Below are 24,049 nucleotides of genomic sequence, written 5' to 3'. Positions count from 1 at the left end.
TGCTCCAACACCCTTCACCTGTTCCCTAATCCAGATTATATGTGCAACCCTCATCCAGATGATATGCACCTGCCCCTGCCCCTGCTTCCATAAAACAGATTATATACCCAAACCCCTTCTTATGTTCCGGTTCCCAAATCCAGATTTTTTTTGCACCAACTGTCTTCCTCTGTTCCTGAATTTCGATTCTATGTACAACCCCACTACCTCTGTTCCCTAATCCAGACAATATGTACCAACCCCCTTCCTCTGTTCTCTAATCCAGATTTTATGCACCAATCCCCTTCCTCTGTTCCCTAATCCAGATTATATGTACCAACATAGTATATGAACCAGCCCCTGCATCTGGCTCCCTAAAGCAGATTGTAAACACCAGCTCCCTAATCCAGAATATGAGCCCCTGACCCAACCTGTTCCCTAAATCTCTTACACATGAGCATCTCACTCTTCCGCAGGACAAAACATCATCTATTCCTCCTTATTGGCCCATAGTGACAAGAGCAAATGGGACGTGAAATGTAAAAGTCTAAACCAGATTATATGCGGTGCCTGCGGGTCAGCTCAAGTGCAGTAAGTACAGGGGGTTTCTGGCATTTTATCAGGAATTGTGGGAAATTCTCACCTGAACCTCCTTGAGCAGTTTGGTGACCTGGATGAAATTGAGGCGAGTGTCTATAGGGCAATAAACACATTTCATGGCAAGAGGCTGATACGGGGCCAGGGCATCAAGATAAGAGAAATCCGGCTCTGCTCACAGACAGGAGGAAAGGAAAATATTTCATTATTTTTGCTTATGAGTTGGGCTTGTGGTGCATGAAAAGCAATTGCCAGTCCCACGTCACTGTCAGTCTGATCCAATATATGAGATATATATATCTGCCAGTATATGAACACAAGTACCTGTGAATATGACTGTGTTAAGGCTGGACTTGCCCCACAGCTCCATGAAGTGCACCACGTCCCCGAAGCGCAGAGTGGGGTGTCCTGTGAAGACTACGCACGGCTGCTTGAAGTCATTGCTGAAGTCTCCGTGTATATTGGGGTAATGCTTCAGCTTGTTGCTCTGGATCAGCTGCAACACAAACGGCAAAGTGCTGAGTGGGGTGTTAGCTGTGAGTGAGTGACAGTCAGTGAGTGTGTGACAGTGTGTGAGTGTGTGACAGTGAGTGAGTGACAGTGAGTGACAGTGAGTGAGTGTGTGACAGTGAGTGAGTGACAGTGAGTGAGTAACGGTCAATGAGTGTGCAAGGTGATGTGTGACAGTGAGTGAGTGTGTGACAGTGAGTGAGTGTGTGACAGTGAGTGTGTGACAGTGAGTGTGTGACAGTGAGTGAGTGTGTGACAGTGAGTGTGTGACAGTGAGTGTGTGACAGTGAGTGTGTGACAGTGAGTGTGTGACAGTGAGTGAGTGTGTGACAGTGAGTGAGTGTGTGACAGTGAGTGAGTGTATGACAGTGAGTGTGTGACAGTGAGTGTGTGACAGTGAGTGAGTGTGTGACAGTGAGTGAGTGTGTGACAGTGAGTGAGTGTGTGACAGTGAGTGAGTGTATGACAGTGAGTGTGTGACAGTGAGTGTGTGACAGTGAGTGAGTGTGTGACAGTGAGTGAGTGAGTGTGTGACAGTGAGTGTGTGACAGTGAGTGTGTGACAGTGAGTGTGTGACAGTGAGTGAGTGAGTGTGTGACAGTGAGTGTGTGACAGTGAGTGAGTGTGTGACAGTGAGTGAGTGTGTGACAGTGAGTATGTGACAGTGAGTGAGTGTGTGACAGTGAGTGTGTGACAGTGAGTGAGTGTGTGACAGTGAGTGAGTGTGTGACAGTGAGTGTGTGACAGTGAGTGAGTGTGTGACAGTGAGTGAGTGTGTGACAGTGAGTGAGTGTGTGACAGTGAGTGTGGCAACAATCAGAATGGAATAAACTCTGGTCGGTACAATACAACTGATAGAAGACGTTACTGTATTACAATTGGTTCCTCTTATTGGGAAATCCCTGGAAACCTTTGATATCGGCATGGACAGGTTATTGCTTCAGGCTCGGCCTCATTTACACTAAGGGTATTGGGTGAAAAGTATAAACTATATGAGCAATATTAACTGATGTGTTTTGAAAAAAACATGTTTTCCCATGACAGTGTCCCTTTAAGAGTAGAAGTGGTGCTTCTGCAAAGGCAAAAGTGCAACCTGGTTTATCCCAATGTGAGGTCGTACCATGACATTCCTGGGGGGAGTTGCCTAATGGGAGTTTACAGACACTTGTAGAAGTTATTATAAATGGCCCAATCTGTGTTCCCCATGTTTGTGGCTTTTAGTCATTTACTAGACAGGCAATAATACAGGTTCATAGACAAGAAGTACCTACCTCAGCGTGGGGAAAGGGAGGCTCTGGGAGGTACACCTTGTTCTGCTTATTATGGCACAGCCTAAGAAAGGGAAATAAAAGTCAGAATATGGAGAACCACTGCCATCTAGTGTTTAAAGCCAAACATTGCGTAACAGTGTGGTGAGGGCAATACAATTCGGAACAGGTATGGGATCCGTTATCCAGAAACCCATCATCCTGAAAGTTTTGAATCACTGAATGTCCCTCTCCCATAGACTCCATTATAATCAAATAAACCATTTTTTTTTACAAATGATTTCCTTTTTCTCTGTAATCATAAAACAGTCGCTTGTACTTGATCCCAACTAAGATATAATTAATCCTTATTGGAAGCAAAACCAGCCTATTGGGTTTATTTCATGTTTATATGATTTTCTAGTAGATTTAATTAAAGGAGAACTAAAGCCTAACTAAAGAAGTAGGTAGAAATGTTGTACATGATGTTTTGTGCTTCTGTACCAGCCCAAGGCAACCACAGCCCTTTAGCAGTAAAGATCTGTGTCTCCAAAGATGCCCCAGTAGCTCCCCATCTTCTTTCCTACTGATTCCAGGAATCCAGGATTCGGTTTGTGATTCGGCCTTTTTCAGCAGGATTCGAATTTGGCCTAATCCTTTTGCCTGGCTGAACCGAATCCAAATTTGCATATGTAAATTAGGGGCGGGTAGGGAAATCATGTGACTTTTTGTCACAAAAGAAGAATTTTTTCCACTTTTTCCTTACTTGCCCCAAATTTGAACATTCAAATTAGGATTCGGTTTGGTATTCAGCCGAATCTTTCACCAAGTATTCAGGGATTCGGCCGAATCCCAAATAGTGGATTCGGTGCATCCTTACTTAGAACCTACCACTCTGCGAAGATCTGGGAAAACTCCAAGGAGCTGTTGGCTACGGGTGAGATAAAGTAAAAAGGGACATTGGAAAGTCCGGCAGAGTCGATGTACTGGTAGAGACACTCCAGCAGGTCGTATATTACTCCGGAGGGGTAACAGGGCACCAGGACGTTACCTCCACTGCGTATGGTCATGGCTGTTGATGGGAAGGAATAAAATACTCTAATTACTTACAAGTGCCAATGAAAGCAGTATTTGTTTATCCCTTTTTGAACTGCTGGTTCTGACTCTTGATACAACGCAAATAAGAAGAAAATTTCCTTGTCGTTTTTTTTTCAATTCTCACCATCACTCAGTCAGCTTGTGTAGAGGTATAATTACTAATTGTAATTTATCTTCAATAAAATAGCAGTAAACCCCCACACTCTCCGATTTTTTAGAATTGATTGATTCAGAATTCATTCAATTTATTAACCCTAAAGTGCATACATATTTTTGAAGTGCTTCGTGCCAATTAATTCACACAAAGTGCAATAGTGTTTAAATCAATTCAGCGCTAACACGTCGATCAATCAATGAATGAATTTGATTAAAAACAAATCACTGTCATCACAACAACCAGTTGATGATAAATCCATTTAAGGTTAATCAACTCTTAGTAGAAAATGAATTAAAGTGCTTGTGCGTAATAAATATTCAGAATTATATAAAGTGAGTTCATTAAAGGGATACTGTCAAAAATGAATCAGTTAATAGTGCTGCTCCAGCAGAATTCTGCACTGAAATCCATTTCTCAAAAGAGCAAACAGATTTTTTTATATTCAATTTTGAAATCTGACATGGGGCTAGACATATTGTCAATTTCCCAGCTGCCCCCAGTCATGTGACTTGTGCCTGCACTTTAGGAGAGAAATGCTTTCTGGCAGGCTGCTGTTTTTCCTTCTCAATGTAACTGAATGTATCTCTTTTGAGAAATGGATTTCAGTGCAGAATTCTGCTGGAGCAGCACTATTAACTGATGTGTTTTAGAAAAAACATGTTTTTCCATGACAGTATCCCTTTAAATTAAAATTTCAAAAGACCCAGCAATTCATGAGTTATAGATCGGAAAAGGAAAAAGAGGTGGAGCTGTCCCAAAATTTCCTATATGATGATTTTTTCTATCTTGGCCCTGGGACACCACACGAGGGAGAAGGCAGGACGCTGAGGACTGTGGTCTCACAATTTACCTCGGAAGAGATTAACTTCCCGAAAAAAACACAAATCCTCAGTGCCTTAGAGTAAAAGGAGATTTGGAGAGATGATTGCAGCTTCACATTAATAGTTCAAATCTTATTGCAGATTGCCAATATTATGGCTCAATTTGCTGAAAGAATTATTAAAAAGTTTTTTAAAAAGGATTAAAGGGCACATAATAGGCAAAAAATAAAATCCAATACTTTCTTTAACGAAAAAGAAACCTATCTCCAATATACTTTAATTAAAAAATGTGTACCGTTTTTATAAGAAACCGGACTGTATGCAGTGAAATTCTCCCTTCATTTACTGCTGTGGATAGGAATTATCAGACGGTCCCTAACTGCTCTGCAGGGAAACAATCATACTTATGAACAGCAGAGGGAGCCCCCGCCTTACTTCCCAGCCATGCAGAACTCAAGCAGCTTTGTTTGTTTCCCTGTAGAGCAGTCGGTGACTGTGTAGAGATTTGTATTGTATTTTATTTTTGCCTTTACATCCCCTTTACTGTTTCCAACTCCAGCTGCAGGGACAAAGATCATGGAGCCAGATTTAAACAGATAAACTGGGATTTTATTTGGAGGATTATTTTGCTGCAGCCACTGGTTCTGTAGAGTTGGAGAAAGTTTGTATTAAACAATACAAAAACTATAAAATCCACATTAGATTACATGACAACACAGGACCCAGTGCAGTCTGTATATTCTGATTATTAATCAGTCTTGCTGTATCGGCTTCTGGCAGATATTATTTGACTTGTGCTGTTCTGATCCCTAAGCAGCCCAGATCACACTGAGCATGTGCACAGTCTTGGTCTTGCAAAGATGTATAACAAAGTTACAAGATGGTGACCCCCTGTGGCCAACTTTGAAAGCATAAATCATTTGTTTGATTAGGCTTGTGGTGCAGTAAGTTCATTGTTATGTTTAGTATACAAAATACAGCATTTCTAGCCTTATTCTACTTTACTTCCCCTTTAAGAAAGAAAGCTTGCAGACTCGCTTTTCGCATACTCCTTTTTCAAGGCAAAAATTATACAACGCATCAGAAGTCAGCTCTGTCTCCCAGCTGAGACTTCACATGGTTTGTTAATCAGCTGACGTTTGCTACATTGTTTCAGGAGGAAGAACCAGTAGTGCAGAGAGTTCTTGGATTGACATGCCCTTATTTGTAACATGGATTAGTCCCTGCCTTTGATCATTGGTCTCCTTAGACGCAATTGAGCTGCACCTTAATTGAAAAATGCCCCCCTTTCCAGTGATCAGAGACAGTATAATATTATTATCATCAAGTATTTTTAGAGCGCCAACATATTGCGCTGTACCAAACACAGACCGCAGAGGGCGGGCACTCACCTAGGTTACTGCAGAATTCTCCCACCATACCGTCCGGATTAGCCGTGGGAATCTGCGTGAGTCCCGTGAGAATTAGGACGTCGCTGTTCTTGAGGGATGTCTGATCCATTGGCTGAAACAGGTCACATGGTTAGCTGCATACACATTAAATAGAAAAGCACGGGTGCACTGTTTTTAAGCTAAATTCACGTTTTGTTGGTCTTTAAAGAGAGAAGCAAAATGTGTGCTCTCGTAACACCTTCCAATGCCAGGATGAAGAATTATAAAGATATTAAAGGGGAACTATATCGAAAATGAAAATTTAATATAAGCTTCGTCATACTGAAATAAGAAACCTTCTAAATACAACCAATTAAATATTCTGCATTGTTTCTGAAATAATCAAGTTTATCTTCACTATTCCTCTCTCAGCATCTGTCTCTCTTCATTCTCTCTTCATGCAGCAGTTGGGTGTCAGATATTCACTGACAGTTAGATCCAATATATCTTATAGGGGGGCTCCTTTTGCCTAGAAGATGTATTAGAGCTCACTCTATTAAACTCACCAGACATCATGTCTCTCTACATGCAGGATTTGTGCAAAAGGCAGTTATTTTGTTACATTTTGTTTGTACTGGAATCAGTTATTTGAGTGAGCTGTAATACATCTGCTAGGAAAGGAGCCCCCCTATAAGATATATTGGATGTAACTGTCAATGAATATCTGACACCCAACTGCTGCATGAAGAGAGAATGAAGAGAAACAGATGCCGAGAGAGGAATAGTGAAGATAAACTTGATTATTTCAGAAATGATGCAGAATTTTTAACTGATTGTATTTAGAAAATGTTGTATTTCAGTATGATGAAACTTGTATTATATTTTCATTTTTGCGATAGTTCCCCTTTAAGGACAATACCCTTGATATTCTTTGGCAAGCAGGTTTCTGGACAGGGACAGGGACACAGTAACTAATAATGAGGCCTCATTTGTCTGTGTGATCACTTACTTTGCCCTCTGTTCCACCCACATTTTACCAGATTCTGCCTAAACCCTTCTCCTTTATCAGAAAACCAAGTCTCTTCCATGTCTGGGCCCCTGACTAGAGTCCTGGCCTGATGAAGGCGCTGCTTCCAGACAATACATCCCGTTCCTTCATTCATAAGGAGGTGACCCGTTTATCGACAAAATCCCATAACCACTAAACATAAACCCCCACATGTAATAAAATGCAATAAGTTTGCCCAGGGGCAGTAACCCATAGCAACCAATAAGATGTTTGCTTTTAAACACGTGACCAGAAAATTCTTCCTGCTGATTGGTTGCTATAGGTTACTGCCCCTGGCAAACTTAGTGCCTTTATATTACATAACCCCAAAAGGGTCTCTTTTATTGACACAGGGAAAATTTGGCCAGTAAATGAGCCCGGTGCCCGGCATGGAGCACACGTATGTGCCATAGACGTCTACTCACAGCTCAGCGGGCAGAGAACTACAGTAAATACAGTACCTGGGGGTGGGTGGTGAGGAGAGAGGAACCCGATACATAGGAGACTTTCTCGTAATGTGATTGGATGACCCAGTTGGAGCTTCCGAGGGCGTAGCCGGAACTCAGAGGGGTAACTTGCACCACCCCAAACAGCTCCTGGAAAATGTGCAGAACATCAGCGTCATGTGAATGATCATTGGGTTATTGTTCCCTTTCATCCTAATTACAGATCATGGCACAGTGTAAAGTGAGGACCCCATAGCACCCACTATAGCACCCAATATAGCACCCACTATCTCAGCAATTTGTTCCATGTTCTGGGGCCTCTCTAGGCACTGGTACTTGGGATATTTTGGGTGGTCTAAGTGTCTACTGTTCTGCATAGCCTTAATATGAGGCACCGTAGCTGCCCCTTAGTGGCATTAATGTTAATTTTCTGTTGAGTCAGTAATTTACATTAGTGATGTGCGGGTCAGGGTTTTCCTGACCCACACCCGACCCTAAACCTGCCCTGCTGCAACCCGCGACCGCGCTTCCGGGGTCCTTTTATTAAAAGTTGCCATTTTGGCTGTTCTTCTGTCCATTCCAATGGTCGTTTTCTGTTTTCTTTCACATCTTTCAGGTTTTGGTGCCATATTAAAGCATTTGGGATCATTTTATCTGAACAGCCTCTCATTTTCTGCACTTCTTTATATGTTTTCCCCTCTCCAATCAACTTTTTAATCAAAGTCGGCTGTTCTTCTGAACAATGTGTGGAAGGAGCCATTTGAGTGAGAGTTTCAGAGAGAAATGAACTATAACCAGCGGCACAACATTTGCTCCTTCCTTAAATAAATAAGGGCCCGAATTGACTCCTGTTTGTTCACAGAATGAATGAGCTCATTAATTGAACCCCACACTGATATTATCAGGAACAAGCTTTTATTATGTGGAACACTGCTATTATGTGGAACAGGCTATTATTTGGAACAATTAATGATTCAGTGACAGAATCAGCAGGGCATGACTGTTGGGTCTGTTGGTTTCTATTACTCTACTACACCTACTACTAAACTATTTGCCATGTAGAAATATAATTTCTACCAAAAACAGTGATCAGGTTAGTGATGTCGGACTGTTATTATTCTGAACACAGAATGTAATGTAATGTAAAATGTATTCCATGATAAAAGCAGCATCCCCAGCAGCATGGGTCTGCCTCATTCTATCCGTCAAAATCCAAGCGTTCCAGGCTGCACTACATTATAAGACTTAACTTCTCCTTTAATGAGATTATTGACTTTTGGGATTAAAGATTTTGCAATCATACTTTTTATGACATAGTAAAAATTAAAATATTCAACAAACTAAAGGTGTGTTGGGAGTCATTGTATAGGGATTTGGCCCATAAAGCCTAAACAGTAACACTTACTATTTTTTGGGAGTATCCAACGAGCTGGATCTTGCTTAAAGCTGCATTCACCTCCTGCATGGAGTAGCATTTCTTCCATGTGAAAACCTCTACAGCATCTTTCAGCGGTGCAGGTAGTAGCCTGTAACAACCAAGAGCATTGTGAGCCATACTGATCTCAGCCAGTATTAGATACTATGGACAGCAGGTTCTGTATATTACAGATAATGTATATGTAGGTGCTGTATGTTGGTAGTCTGATGCAATGACAAAACCTTCCAAGTTAAAGGAGAACTAAAGAAGTAGGTAGAAATGTTGTACATGGTGTTTTGTGCTTCTGTACCAGCCCAAGGCAACCACAGCCCTTTAGCAGTAAAGATCTGTGTCTCCAAAGATGCCCCAGTAGCTCCCCATCTTCTTTTCTGCTGATTCACTGCACATGCTCTGTGCTGCTGTCCCTTACTGAGCTTAGGGACCCACTCACAATATACAGTACACATAGAATAGAAATGTCACAATATAAGGCTGATTAGTAATTAATACACATAATTACTACATGGCAGCACAGAAACCAGTGCAATTAGGCATCAGAATTGAATAATCAGCAAACCTGTAGCATCAGCTTATATTACAGCCAGGGAAGCTCATTTTCTGCTGGATAATTAGTGACGAGCCCTAAGCTTAGCTTCTCAACAGCCAATCAGAGCCCACTGAGCATGTGAGTGTCACAGACACTTTCCAAGATGGTGACCCCCTGTGACAAGTTTGAAGTCCTGGATCATTGCTGCTATTGACAAGCTCAAACTTTAGCCTCGTGCAATAAGTTCACTATATAAAATATGGCCGTGTGCGCCATATTCATTTTTAGGGTTTAGTTCTCCTTTAAACAATAGTTTAAAAAAATAACATGATTCAAGTTTAGCCTTGATCAATCATGTGGCCCTCCAACTATAATTCCCAGCATCCCCGCAGATTCAGGGGTTAACATCCCTGTGCATTTCCCAAAAGTACCTACGGGGTTAAGAGGGCACTGCTCTTTCTATTACTCACACATCCTCTCTTAAACAGCCAATCGATTTCTGTGTCTGAGCATGACTGACGGGCCGTAGCGCTAAATACTGAAGCCACAAACCTCCGCCAAGGAATGAAAAGATAAATGGCTGTGTGATGCATTAATACCGAGCCCATTAGAGGCTCAGCCTCCCCCTTGTACAGTAGAGTGTTGTTACTACCTGCTCTGCACGATCTCCAGCCCTGTGTCCTTTTATAGTAATTGATCAGCAGAATAAACCTGATGCCAATGCTATAGCAATACCTGCACGGCAACACTATTCTATATATTTAGCCTCTTTCCAGTCTTCCCCCTCTGTTGCACATGAGCAGAGACTTTGGCTTGTGCTCGTCCAATTAGCAACGGGCCACAGTGTGAAACAGCCCTTCCTTCTTATTTACTCCTAGGAAGCGGCCATATTGTTCTTGCCAGACCCTGCTGAAAGAACATAATCTTCCATGGCCCAAATTACCACTTTCATCTCCCCTCAAAAATATAGATGAATTGTCTTCTTTTTGCCAAGCAATTATCCTGAATTATCTATGTACTTCTGACATATTTACCACGTTGTTGTTGGCTGCTGAGGGATGCTGGGAGTTGTAGTTAAAGGGATACTGTCATGGGGAAAAAACATTTTTTTCAAAATGAATCAGTTAATAGTGCTGCTCCAGCAGAATTCTGCACTGAAATCCATTTCTCAAAAGAGCAAACAGATTTTTTTATATTCAATTTTGAAATCTGACATGGGGCTAGACATTTTGTCAATTTACCAGCTGCCCCCAGTCATGTGACGTGTGCTCTGATAAACTTCAATCACTCTTTACTGCTGTACTGCAAGTTGGAGTGATATCACCCCCTCCCGTTTGACCCCCCAGCAGCCAAACAAAAGAACAATGGGAAGGTAACCAGATAACAGCTCCCTAACACAAGATAACAGCTGCCTGGTAGATCTAAGAACAACACTCAATAGTAAAAACCCATGTCCCACTGAGACACATTCAGTTACATTGAGAAGGAAAAACAGCAGCCTGCCAGAAAGCAATTTCTCTCCTAAAGTGCAGGCACAAGTCACATGACCAGGGGCAGCTGGGAAATTGACAATATGTCTAGCCCCATGTCAGATTTCAAAATTGAATATAAAAAAATCTGTTTGCTCTTTTGAGAAATAGATTCCAATGCAGAATTCTGCTGGAGCAGCACTATTAACTGATTAATTTTTTTTTTTTTCCCATGACAGTATCCCTTTAACAGCTGCTATTGCACAATTCACTGAAAGAGAGACACTAGAGAATGTGTTTACCTGTTGTACATTAATAATATATTAGATGAGCTAACACTAACCAGATTATGATGGTTCAGTGGTTGGATTCCAGCCTGCAGTAGTGTTTATGTTCTTCCAGTCTCTGTATTGGTTTCATCTGGGTACCCTAGTTCCCTCCCACACCCCAAATACATACAGGCAGTTTAATTGGCTCCTTACAGCTGCCCCTAGTGTGTGTGTGTGATAGGACATTAGACTGTAAGCTCCAAGGGGGAAGGGACTAATGTGACTCTGATGTGCTGTGTATATAAGTAGCACTATATAAATAATACTAACACAGGTTTGGGACCTGTTATCCAGAATGCTTGGGACCTGGGGTTTTCCAGGTAACAGACATTTCCATAATTTGGATCTTCATACCTTAAAGATATACGGACATGGGGAAAAAATGTTTTTTGTTTTTCAAAACGCATCAGTTAATAGTGCTGCTCCAGCAGAATTCTACACTGAAATCCATTTCTCAAAAGAGCAAACAGATTTTTTTATATTTAATTTTGAAATCTGACATGGGGCTAGACATTTTGTCAGTTTCCCAGGTGAAGTCATGTGACTTCATGATAAACTTCAGACACTCTTTACTGCTGTACTGCAAATTGGAGTGATATCACCCCCTCCCTTTCCCCCCAGCAGCCAAACAAAAGAACAATGGGAAGGTAACCAGATAATAGCTCCCTGGTAGATCTAAGAACAGCACTCAATAGTAAAATCCAGGTCCCTCTGTGACGCCTTCAGTTATGTTTAGTAGGATAAACAACAGCCTGCCAGAAAGCAGTTCTATCCTAAAGCTCTGGCTCTTTCTGAAAGCACATGACCAGGCAAAAATGAGATGCACCGACACACTAGTGATGTGCGGGATGACCCAAAACATGTGGGACCCGCGGGTTTACCCGTGGGTCAGGCGCGTATGGGACGACTCCTGCACAAAATCTTTGGCCAAGTACTGCCGGCCTCTGTCGCCAGAATTTATAGACCTTCCACTTGCCCCGCCCCTTTTGTGACATCACTGCAGAACGGGAGGGCAGGAGCGGGCCCGAGCCGAGTACTACACACCAATATTACAACTAAAAAAAATATACTTGTTGGGTTAGGAATAAAATTTTATATTGTAGAGTGAATTATTTGCAGTGTAAACTGTCATTTAGACATAAAAAACTACATCATAAATATCATGACAGAATCCCTTTAAGTCTACTAGAAAATCATATAAACGTTAAATAAACCCAATAGGCTGGTTTTGCTTCCAATAAGGATTAATTATATCTTAGTTGGGATCAAGTACAAGCGACTGTTTTATTATTACACAGAAAAAGGAAATCATTTTTTAAAACTTGGATTATTTGGATAAAATATAGTCTACGGGAGACAGCCTTTCAGTAATTTGGAGCTTTCTGGATAACGGGTTTCCACATAACGGATCCCGTACCGGTAATACACCTCCAGAGAATGGACAGAAAATACCTTTGTACATCCTTGTGCTTCCACACGGTGGCAGACTGAGCCTTGGGTACCCGCTCAATGAAATTCACAAGTTCTTCCATCAAAAGCCTGCAGAAATATCAGTGTTACCATTAGAGAGGGTAAAAAATGCATTCATACAATTATTAATTAAAGGAACAGCACCCAGCCTGGCTGTCTTAGGCTAAATCCCAGACTCCTCCACTGCAACATAAAGTAACCCAATGTGTTGGCCCTGCAGTGCTGTTCTATGTGTTCTACAGCATGGCAATGCATGGGGTTAACATGTTTGAAAATGGGTCTGTATCCATGGGAACGGTGATCAACACTAATTCTAATAAAACTCCATTCGGAGTTGATCCCCAATCCCGTCGGTATGAAGCCTTTGGGGCAGGTAGAAGGTCATTAGCAAAGACAATTTATCCAAGAACACTGGTATCTTCATGTAAGAGGCAGAAAGACTCAGATACAGCAAGAAGGTGAACAATATTGTCTCTGCACTAGTTATCTCTGCTGTACAATGTGGTCCCTTCATTCTAACTGTGGGACAGGTCAACCCAATCTGGGCTTGAAAGGATAAGTAAGCACTTCTGCAACGTACATTCATTATTTATTTTCTTTTAATTGCAAGATATTAAGGGATACATGTACTGTTAATATGAATGAATTGTGTTACAACAGCGCCACCTGCTGGTCAGTTTCCCACCAGTCTGACCAGCAAGTAGTCAAGGAAGTTGTCAGGAGAAAGAAAGAGGCTGATGTTCTTCTGTTTAGGGAAAAATTAGAAACCTTTCTGAAATATTTCCTAAGCAGAAGAACCTCAGAGCAGCCTTTTTCTTTCACCTCATTGTGAGATAAGGATGGGCCCAACTAAGGGGCAAATTCAGTAAAGGGTGAATGTTCGCCAGCGGCAAATTCGCTAACACTATGCTAATTCAATAAAATATGAAGTTGCTTCTCTGGAGCCGAACTCTGGTGAAGTTTCGCTAGGGCTAATTCCTCAGTGCGAGCATTTCATAGCAAACGTTTCGCGTTTAGCGTTTGTTTTTGCCTAGTGAAACTTCGTAAGTTCTCTTCCGCTTAAGTCAATTTGAATAGGGCAGGTACATATAGGTCGTATGGACGTCTTTATTAGACGAGTTGCTGGCCAGTTATTATTACACATGTCCGAGTAAGAAAAATAAAGACAAAAGAGATCCTCTAATGTCCTAGACATGAGCCCACCCTAAAACAAATGTGGCATGCCCCTCAAATGGTTAAAAAATGTCTGCAAAAATCTGTAATAGTTCTATAACTTTTGACGACAATTCCACTTTAAAATACGAAAAAACTAATTTTTATGACCTTCCAGCATACAGGATATGATGCCACTGACTGAGGATGGATGTAGCTTCATCTTATCAGTTCGCCAAGTCTAAAATGGCGAAGGAAACTGGCGAAAGAGGTAACGTTAAGTAAAATTCACACTTTAGTGAATTTACGGAGTAACGATTGTTTGCCTGAGCGAAAATGCGCCTGGCTAGTGTGCGAAACTGCGATATCGACGGTTTCTTTCGCAAATGAATTGTCCTCTACATCTGTTGGTAAATTGGGGATGTCCCTGCGGATGAGATTTCTGGCGAATTTTCGCTAGCGACGCTCTTTAGTAAATCTGCCCCTAAATGTTTAATGACAAAGGGGTTAAAGGAGAATTCAACCCGTACAGGGCTGTGCCTATAGTATGACACGGGGCCCCTCTCCTTATCCGGCCGTGTGTATCAGAGAAGCAGAGTTTTATATTATAATGAAAAAAGGAAAAAGATTATACACCCCCCCCGCCCATTTTACCTGCCAATCTGAACTGTCGGCTCGGTGGCGTACACAGTGCCAGTAAAGCCGGTGCGTTCGGTGATGTATGGCAGCGCCATCATACAGTGATAGTTAGAGATGAGAATCACATCTACTGTAGACAAATCTATCAACTCTGTCTGAAAAGGGAGAAGAGAAGAATATTAAGCACGTCTGCAGCACTGGGCCTGGCTGGTGTCTGGCATTTACACTCCACGGGATGGAGCTCAGAGCAGGAATATGGGAGTCACCCGCGTAATATCAGTCCTGGAAGCGAATGGGTTACAACTGCTCCCCCCAAGCCCAAATCAATCATTCTGCTGCTGCATTATTATACAGTAAATAAAGGGTGGGGCAATGTGGATTCTCTGATGCTACGAGTACAGTGTAGACACTACACAAATAAAGACAAAGATTCTCTTAAGTCTCTTAAGTCTCCAAAGTCACCCAGTCTTCATTGCAGCTCCATCTTGGTGGTCACATGGCAGGGGTGACGGAGAATGAAGAGTCAGGGTTTGTTGCACAACCACAAGGCACAATTAGGTTAAACCAAAACTATAATGGAGAACATGGTTTAGTTTTTAAGTGAGACCTAAACCAACTTAGGCAACAGGGGGTCCAAAATGGCCCTGCTTCCTCATCCCAGTCTTCCGAAGACAGAGTGGTGGAGCAGGGTTGGTGGCAGCCATGTCTGGCCACTTCACTTCCACTGCCTTCCAGTTCTATGGGCTGAACTAAATGGGACATGAGAGATAGAATCCAATCTGGTCCTGGGTTGTAGTGTGCATACTCCTGCTCAGCATGGTGCTCTGTAGGAAGGTACTCCAGGCTGGTTTGCTTTTTGAAGATGACAAAATGCCTTACTGGACAAAGAGAGAACTTGGATACGTGACTATCTGAGCTGTCAACCACATCCAATTTTCCAGGGATCACTTGTATTTAAAGGGATATTGTCATTTCAAAATGCATCAGTTAATAGTGCTGCTCCAGCAGAATTCAGCACTGAAATCCATTTCTCAAAAGAGCAAACAGATTTTTTTATATTCAATTTTGAAATCTGACATGGGGCTAGACATTTTGTCTATTTCCCAGCTGCCCCCAGTCCTGTGACTTGTGCTCTGATAAACTTCAATCACTCTTTACTGCTGTACTGCAAGTTGGAGTGATATCACCCCCTCCCCCCCCCCCAGCAGCCAAACAAAAGAACAATGGGAAGGTAACCAGATAACAGCTCCCTAACACAAGATAACAGCTGTCTGGTAGATCTAAGAACAACACTCAATAGTAAAAACCCATGTCCTACTGAGACACATTCAGTTACATTGAGAAGGAAAAACAGCAGCCTGCCAGAAAGCTTTTCTCTCCTACAGTGCAGGCATAAGTCACATGACCAGGGGCAGCTGGGAAATTGACAAAATGTCTAGCCCCATGTCAGATTTCAAAATTGAATATAAAAAAATCTTTTTGCTCTTTTGAGAAATGGATTTCAGTGCAGAATTCTGCTGGAGCAGCACTATTAACTGATCCATTTTGGAAAAGATTTTTTTCCCCATGACAGTATCCCTTTAACTCAGGATCAAAGGGAGAAGAGGGGTCATAACAGGGCATGCCCAAAAGTGACCAGGTTTGATTGGTGCACCGGATTCAGTTCCTGGGAGGTTGGCAACTCTAGGGCAAGCTTTTAATTTTGTTCTTTTGCAAGAATATCTTATGCTATTTGGAGGGGGGGGGATAAGGCAAATGTAACCAGATTGTGCCCATTGCGGAGGACTGAGAGGTCTATCACCCCTATAAAAACCTTGCTCTGATGGGTTTCAAAAAACCATTAGCTGTGGAATATAGTTGGCCTGCAGCAGTAACCTATTCACTCCAAGCTCGGTGTCCCGTCCTTGTATCGCTTCCCTTCTCGTCCCTTCTCGTCCCATAATAACCATCAATAAACTGGCCATTCACTTACTTCAGGCAAGCAGAACTCTGGCACGGAATCCACAAATACGCGGCCAGAACATTCCTTCAGCTCCTGGGGAAAGAGATTTCAGTTTAGCAGGAAACACTGAGCCAAGTGACTAATAGAAGTAACATTGCATGTGATATAGTAATGAGGAAAGATAGAGGGTAGGGGGTTGGTTGGCAATGCCAGATTGGGCCCCCAATTTTTTTTTTTATAAGTCAGGTGCATCCACGGAGGCCTCTTACTATTGTTGAGCTAAAGTTTCCAGCTTGAAATTTGATGTGATGCGGAGAGGTTCCTATTAGAGATGCACCTGTTGGCCTGAGCCCTCCCCTGTTAGACTGCTGTTTGGTTGGTTTGGGCCAGCTAATTGCACCTTCCTCTAGCCCAGCCCTATCACCCCACCCCATCCTCTCTTTCCAACACCAAAAACAGCTTTAAGGTTTTATTTTTAAAGGAGAAGTAAACCCCTTATTAAAAAAAACCCTACCCCCTCCCTCCTTCCCCCAGCCTAGCTGCTACCCTGTGCAAATGCCCCTAACTAACACAGCATCGGAGTTCACGGCAGCCATATTTTTCTTCTTTGGTCTTCATCAGGTCTTCTTCTGGCGCTTCGCCAAATTTCTGTGACTTTGGGCACATGTGTAGTTGACAAAAACCCCAAGACCGCTCCAACTGCGCCTGCGCCGATACGAACTTACTTCCCGATGAAGACCAAAGAGAAGAAGATGGCTGCAGTGAACTCCGATGCCCTGAATCTGCACCAAGGGGTAAGTAAAAAGTTAGGGGCATTTACCAGGGGTAGCAGCTAGGCTGGGGGGGGAGGAGGGTCTATGTAGGGTAGGGGTTTTTTTTAATAAGGGGTTTACTTCTCCTTTAAAGGTACACCTGCCACGCCCCCTTCAGTGACATCAGGAAAGGTATGTATGATCAATTGCCATCCGTGTTGTGCTAATAAACCGTTAAAATAACAATATAACATTTTGATTGCCAGTATAAAAATTTCAATGTCAAAATAAATCTTGTCATTTGCAGAAATAATATGAATATACATTAATTTCATTAAATAAACTTTTGCCTGTTGTGTTGGGAAGAAAACATACAAATTAAAAAAGGTCGAAAAGACAAAAAATGAATGCTAAAAAAAAAGTACTCTTCTAAGCATGTTTACAATTTAGATTAATGTTATTTTTTTAATATTAAATATTAGCAGTTTTACACCTCTAATACATATTTGTGTTTTATTGTATTTACCAAGCAAAATAAACTTTACTTACACTATGGGTGTTATATACTAAACTCTGAATGCAAAAAAAATTATTTATTTTTTTTAAATAAAATCTGCCTTTTAAAAATCATGAATTTTTTGGAATTTATTAAACTCCCGAGGGTTTTTTTTGTGCAGGAAAAAAATCTGAAAAAATCCCCCAAATTTTACAAATTTTTTGGAATTTCCACCTGATTTCCAAGTTTTTTTTCCGGATTTTTCACCTGAAAACTAAGATTTCTTATGCTTTTTGCCTGAAAACTTCAGGATATTGCACGAAACCCAGCGCACATCAAAAAATCATTGGGACTTCTCCCCTTGACTTATATGCAGCCTTGACAGGTCAGAGATGCCGTATTTTCTGATTCAGACTTTTCCATCCTCAGGGTTTAATAAATTCGGAAAAATGTGTGGTTTTTTTTCACTAAAAATTCAGATTTTATACTAAAAAAAAACAAACAGATTTTTCAGGTTTTTGGCATTGGGAGTTTAGTAACTCTCACTTTTTCTTGGCCTCTTTTTTTTAATGATTTTATTTATGGTTTTTCTTAAAAAAATAAAGAAACAATTCCGCTAAAAAGAAAATAAATAACCAATAGAGGGGGAAAAAAAAAAAAAAATCATAAAATAACGGATGAAGAACTACCTCACTTTTAATGAGGAGGCAAATTGATCAAAATATGAATTTTCATATAAAAAGTCTCGAAAACACGAAGAAAAAAAATTGCCCGCAGTTAAATCAGAATCTTCATATTCAACAAGTCTGCCAAATTGAATGTCAAAAAAAAGGAAACAACGAATATTTTGACGGTACAACTGACTTCTAAATTAATTTGAATTTTTTTTTTTAATACGCATTCGTCTCCATATCCCACAATGCTTTGCACATGTATGTGCTCATCAGACCCATGATTTGGACAGCAAGTGGGGTATTTAGCAACAGAAAAGTGGGGTTTCCCATCATCTCTTATTGTGCGCGTTTTCCCAAGCAGTCTTCGCCATTACCGCTTTCTAATGTAATAATCGTACCTTTTCAAACTGGTTATTCCCATCTTTTGTTACCCATCCAGGAAGCTTGGATAAGCGAGTACTGTAAAATAAAGGAAGACATGATGACAACATGGACTTAAACAGGAATTCTTATTTTATGCATTTTATAGGCTACCATCAAAAAGGGATCGTCTATGTCTATTAAAGGGGGACCCCTCACCCAAAAAAATTATTAAAAATCCTATTTTATCACATTAGTCAAGCAAAATTAACTTTAATTACACTATATAAATGATTTGAATCTTGTTTCCTTCAGTTTGGGAATTCACAATTATAACAAGCAGGCAGCAGCCATTTTGTGGACACTGTTATTAAAGGAACAGTAACATCGAAAAATAAAAGTGTTTTAAAGTAATGAAAATATAATGTAGTGTTGCCCTGCACTGGTAAAACTGATGTGTTTGCTTCAGAAACACTGCTATTGTTTATATAAATAAGCTGCTGTGTAGCCATGGGGGCAGCCATTCAAGCACAGGATACACAGTAGATAACAGATGAGTACTACTATAGTTTATATAAACAAGCTGCTGTGTAGCCATGGGGGCAGCCATTCAAGCACAGGATACACAGTAGATAACAGATAAGTACTACTATAGTTTATATAAACAAGCTGCTGTGTAGCCATGGGGGCAGCCATTCAAGCACAGGATACACAGTAGATAACAGATAAGTACTACTATAGTTTATATAAACAAGCTGCTGTGTAGCCATGGGGGCAGCCATTCAAGCACAGGATACACAGTAGATAACAGATAAGTACTACTATAGTTTACATAAACAAGCTGCTGTGTAACCATGGGGGCAGCCATTCAAGCACAGGATACACAGTAGATAACAGATGAGTACTACTATAGTTTATATAAACAAGCTGCTGTGTAGCCATGGGGGCAGCCATTCAAGCACAGGATACACAGTAGATAACAGATAAGTACTACTATTGTTTATATAAATAAGCTGCTGTGTAGCCATGGGGGCAGCCATTCAAGCACAGAATACACAGTAGATAACAGATAAGTACTACTATAGTTTATATAAATAAACTGCTGTGTAGCAATGGGGGCAGCCATTCAAAGGAGAAAAGGCTCAGGTTACACAGCAGATAGCAAATAAGCTCTGTCTGTCTAATGGTGTTATCTGTTGTCCATTCGTTAACCTGTGCCATATAGCCGTTTTTCAATTTCCACCATTGCTCCACAGCAGCTTGTTTATATGAACTATAGTAGTGTTTCTGAAGCAAACTGATCAGTTTTACCAGTGCTGGTACTGTTCCTTTAAGACAAGTCTTGTATCATCTCAGAATCTTGTTTGTGCACCAGAATGGGGGACCTGATGTCCATCCCCATGTCCTGGCTACACAATTAAATGGTGAAGGGAATGGGGGAATGTGGGGAGAGCAGTGACATGTAGGAAGTGCTGAATGGAAAGTGAAAGTAATTGCCTAAGGCATAGAGGAGGGGCAGACAATATTTGATTGACAGCTGAGATGTTTAAATGAGTTTACAACAGCTATGAATGCTTTAATAAAAATAGGAAATTGGATTTCATGTTTAATTTGAAAAGGACTTTTATTATACAGATTCTTGGGTCTGGGTGACGGGTCCACTTTAAAGGGGGCAAATTCACTAAGCGTTGAACGCTAGCGTTAATTCGCTAGCGTTTGGCATTTTCGTTACTGCACAAATTCACTAACGAACGCTGGCGTAGTTTCGCTAGTGTTACTTCACACCCTTACGCCAGGCAATTTTCGCTAGCGACGTAACTACGCAAATTCACTAACCTGCGCAATGTACTGAACGCTACCTTTTACGCCAGACTTCCTTCGCCACCTCAGACCAGGCGAAGCGCAATAGAGTAGATAGGGATTGCTTCAAAAAAAGTCAAAATTTTTTCTAAGTCCCAAAAAACTCTGGCGTGTTTTCTACATTATGGGTGATAGGCTGAAAAAGATCGAAAAAATTTTTGGGGCTCCCCTCCTTCCCCCCTAAATTTCCTGACTCATGGCAACTTACCTAGACAGTGGGCACATGTGTAGGGCAAAATAAATTTTTTATTTGATGATTTGAAGGTTTCTTGGCATTTGTAGTGCAGATACGTGTTCCTCCATTGAAATTTGAATTTGGCGCCCTATGCAAATTAGCCTTCGCTAGCGTAACTTCGCTTTACATAGCGAATCAACGCTAGCGCAACTTCGCAACCTTACGCTACCCCTGAGCGCAACTTCGGATTTTAGTGAATTTGCGGAGTGCTGGCGAAACTACGCCTGGTGAAGTGCGGCGAAGTTGCGCCTGGCGCAACTTTGCATCTTAGTGAATTTGCCCCAATGTGTTTTGGGGAACTGTCTCTATATTTATCCTGCTTGGTGATCTGGGAGGTTGAAATAGCAACTGCGCCCATGGATATTATATGTGCAACTGGGCCTGAAAAACTATGAAGGATTTTGTAGAAAATGTCTTAATTAGCCTCCCCGAACTCAAAAATAACCTTCCACCTATGTTTATACCCTATGCTTATTCCTAAGCGGAACAAAAATCAAAACTTGCTGTAAACCGATTTTTTTTTCTTTTAATTAAAATGAAAATGGCAAAAGTGACCTAAAATACAATACTCGTCTAGTTTATGTTTAGAAAAACGTCAGTTTCCCGGTTTAAGCTAAGATATCAATGTCATAAATGAAAAAGAGTCAAATGTGAATTACTTCCAAGCATCTCCAATCGACATTGTTCCAGTAAATACAATGAGAAGCCATTAACCCCGTTGTGCCTGGGATTGACTCTAGGTCTACCTGGCACGGAAAGGTAAAAACAAAGTGGCAAATAAGGACAGGGAGCTCTAATGGCTTTATTTTATCCATTAAAGGTGTTTAGTAAATGCTTTAGATTAATATCTCAGACACATATTTATTAGCCACGGTAGCAGTTGCAAACCAAATTCAAGATGAAATTGCCATTTTTAATAGCTGTAATTAGCGACAGAAACCCAAGATAACGGAACACAGCTCTTAGTTCTGTTGACTAATTCACAGGTTACCTCGGAAGACAGTTCTATAGGTCAATGGAAAATGGTTGTAAGACTTAAAGGGATACTGTCATGGGAATATAACATTTTTTTCAAAATGAATCCGTTAATAGTGCTGCTCCAGCAGAATTCTGCGCTGAAATCCATTTCTCAAAAGAGCAAACAGATTTTTTTATATTCAATTTTGAAATCTGACATGGGGCTAGACATATTGTCAGTTTCCCAGCTGCCCCAAGTCATGTTACTTGTGCTCTGATAAACGTCAGTCACTCTTTACTGCTGTACTGTAAGTTGGAGTGATATCACCCCCTCCCTTTTCCCCCCCAGCAGCCAAACAAAAGAACAATGGGAAGGTAACCAGATAGCAGCTCCCTAACACAAGATAACAGCTGCCTGGTAGATCTAAGAACAACACTCAATAGTAAAAACCCTTGTCTCACTGAGACACATTCAGTTACATTGAGAAGGAAAAACAGCAGCCTACCAGAAAGCATTTCTCTCCTAAAGTGCAGGCACAAGTCACATGACCAGGGGCAGCTGGGAAATTGACAATATGTCTAGCCCCATGTCAGATTTCAAAATTGAATATAAAAAAATCTGTTTGCTCTTTTGAGAAATGGATTTCAGTGCAGAATTCTGCTGGAGCAGCGCTATTAACTGATTCATTTTGAAAAAAAAATTTTTTTCCCATGACAGTATCCCTTTAATGACCTTGTTTCTTTTCCTTAAAGTAATCGTACAGAAGATCATATATTTATATATATTCTATAGCAAGAATAGCAAACCACCAGACTGTAACTACGCTGGATCAGCAAGGTCTTCCCCAGTGGAATACACTTTCTCATCGGCTTTGATTTTGTACTGGAGGAAGATACAAACAGGTTACGGTGACCACAGAAGAAGACTGGGAACGTCTAGCAGGTTTTATAGATTTTAAAGTATGACATATGCCAGCCCCGACCTCTTGAGTAATCACCGATGATTCCTGAAGAGACTGTTTTGCAAGGGAAATCAATTAGACTTACTTTGTTCTTGTGTATTGAGGACCATCCAACAGCCTACATTGATTCAAGACCATGGAGACCATCACACTGTTCTAAGATAACCGATTTTTAAAGCAATGGTGCTATAAAAAAAAGTCAACTTTATCATAGCTTTGTCTTGGAAATCACAGCATTTTCTTGCAAATAATCCATGATGACCATTACCTAAAATACAGTAGGTAAGAACTCCTTGTGTTCAGATAAGCTACCACAACTCAAGTATCCTAAAAACACCAGTATTCCTTTGAACAAATGTTGAAGAAACTGCACCGGCCCGGGGTTATACCAGTGAGCACCACGGAGCTATCCTCTTCCATCTTCCTCTTTCCTTTGCGTGGCTGCGCATGCACAGTAGAACGAAAAGCTGAACTTCAACTCAAAAGTCGCTATTTCGTTCAACTACGTATGCGCTTGCCCTGATTTTGAAGAAAGAAGAAGCCGGAAGAGGATCGCTCGGTGGTGCTCACTGGTATAACCCCGGGCCGGTGCAGTTTTCTGCTCATAGGAGCACCGACCCAGGGTTTCAGGTAAGTAAATACAATCACTTGGGGTGCCTAACATTTGTGTCACGGTCGGCACCCAACACCAGAACAAATGCCAAGCACCCTGGTCTCGGCTCGTGCTTCACCTGTAGTGTGACCGCCTTTGGCCTTGGGAGGATCCCTCAGCTACTTGGATGCCACCAGGATTTAACGAGAGGTGCAAGGCGACAGGTTCTGGAGGGGCACGACTGTTAGCGAGAGTCTTTAGACCAAGGCTTCGTAGTCAGAGTCGAGGCAGGCAGATGTCAATCGTAATCAGGCAGGCAAAGGTCAAAACCGGGTGATCAATCAGACAAGAGGGTTCAGCAGAAGAATAATCGATATACAGGCAAGGGTCAGATATAAAAGTCAGGATAATCGTATAGCCAGGCAGGGGTCAAAACCAGAATCAGAAAGCAGCAGGAACAAGATCCTATCACAGGCAAGGTCTAGCAGCCCAACTGGGCTTTTTATAGTGGCAGTTTCGCGCCAAGATTTCACGCCATTGCGCGTTTGCGTCAGATGCTTGGGCGTCCGCGTCAATAAGTACGAGACGCGGGCAAGCCCATCCTAAGGAACCAATATGGCGGCTGAAACAGACTGGTGTGGCGGGCGTCCCCGCCACACCACTGGCCCACCAGGGTGAGTAGATTTTATCACAATTTGGCACCCCCAAGTGCACAAAGCCTTTTCTTCTCCTTTAAGTCTTCCAGTGTAAGGCCACCTTTACTATTGCCCAAACACATGCTTAATCATGCCTAATTCACACCCAACCAAAGATTTCCCCTGACCAATAATGGAGACATAGAAGATCCGCCAGCCAATACATAAACCAAAAGAAGGGTCAGCCTTTGCAATAAGCCTGATTTGAGTAAAAGATGCATCACATTA

The 24,049-nt window shown here is 41.5% G+C and overlaps 1 protein-coding gene across 2 annotated transcripts in view; it reads right to left on the bottom strand.

The window, feature by feature from the left end:
• Nucleotides 1-24,049, bottom strand: part of ints9.S (integrator complex subunit 9 S homeolog) — a 40,989-nt gene that overhangs the window by 5,762 nt on the left and 11,178 nt on the right. For both annotated transcript variants that reach the window (NM_001093076.1, XM_041564018.1), the window contains 11 exon segments: nucleotides 623-747; nucleotides 901-1,072; nucleotides 2,358-2,418; nucleotides 3,225-3,405; nucleotides 5,801-5,912; nucleotides 7,289-7,423; nucleotides 8,679-8,799; nucleotides 12,488-12,574; nucleotides 14,312-14,451; nucleotides 16,269-16,331; nucleotides 18,559-18,619. In NM_001093076.1, coding sequence (NP_001086545.1) covers nucleotides 623-747; nucleotides 901-1,072; nucleotides 2,358-2,418; nucleotides 3,225-3,405; nucleotides 5,801-5,912; nucleotides 7,289-7,423; nucleotides 8,679-8,799; nucleotides 12,488-12,574; nucleotides 14,312-14,451; nucleotides 16,269-16,331; nucleotides 18,559-18,619 — 1,258 coding nt within the window.

This window comes from Xenopus laevis, chromosome 5S, assembly GCF_017654675.1.
Source record: "Xenopus laevis strain J_2021 chromosome 5S, Xenopus_laevis_v10.1, whole genome shotgun sequence".
Classification (NCBI taxonomy): domain Eukaryota; kingdom Metazoa; phylum Chordata; class Amphibia; order Anura; family Pipidae; genus Xenopus; species Xenopus laevis.
The sequence above is the reverse complement of the archived record's forward strand: the minus strand, read 5'-3'. Positions and strand labels throughout refer to the sequence as shown.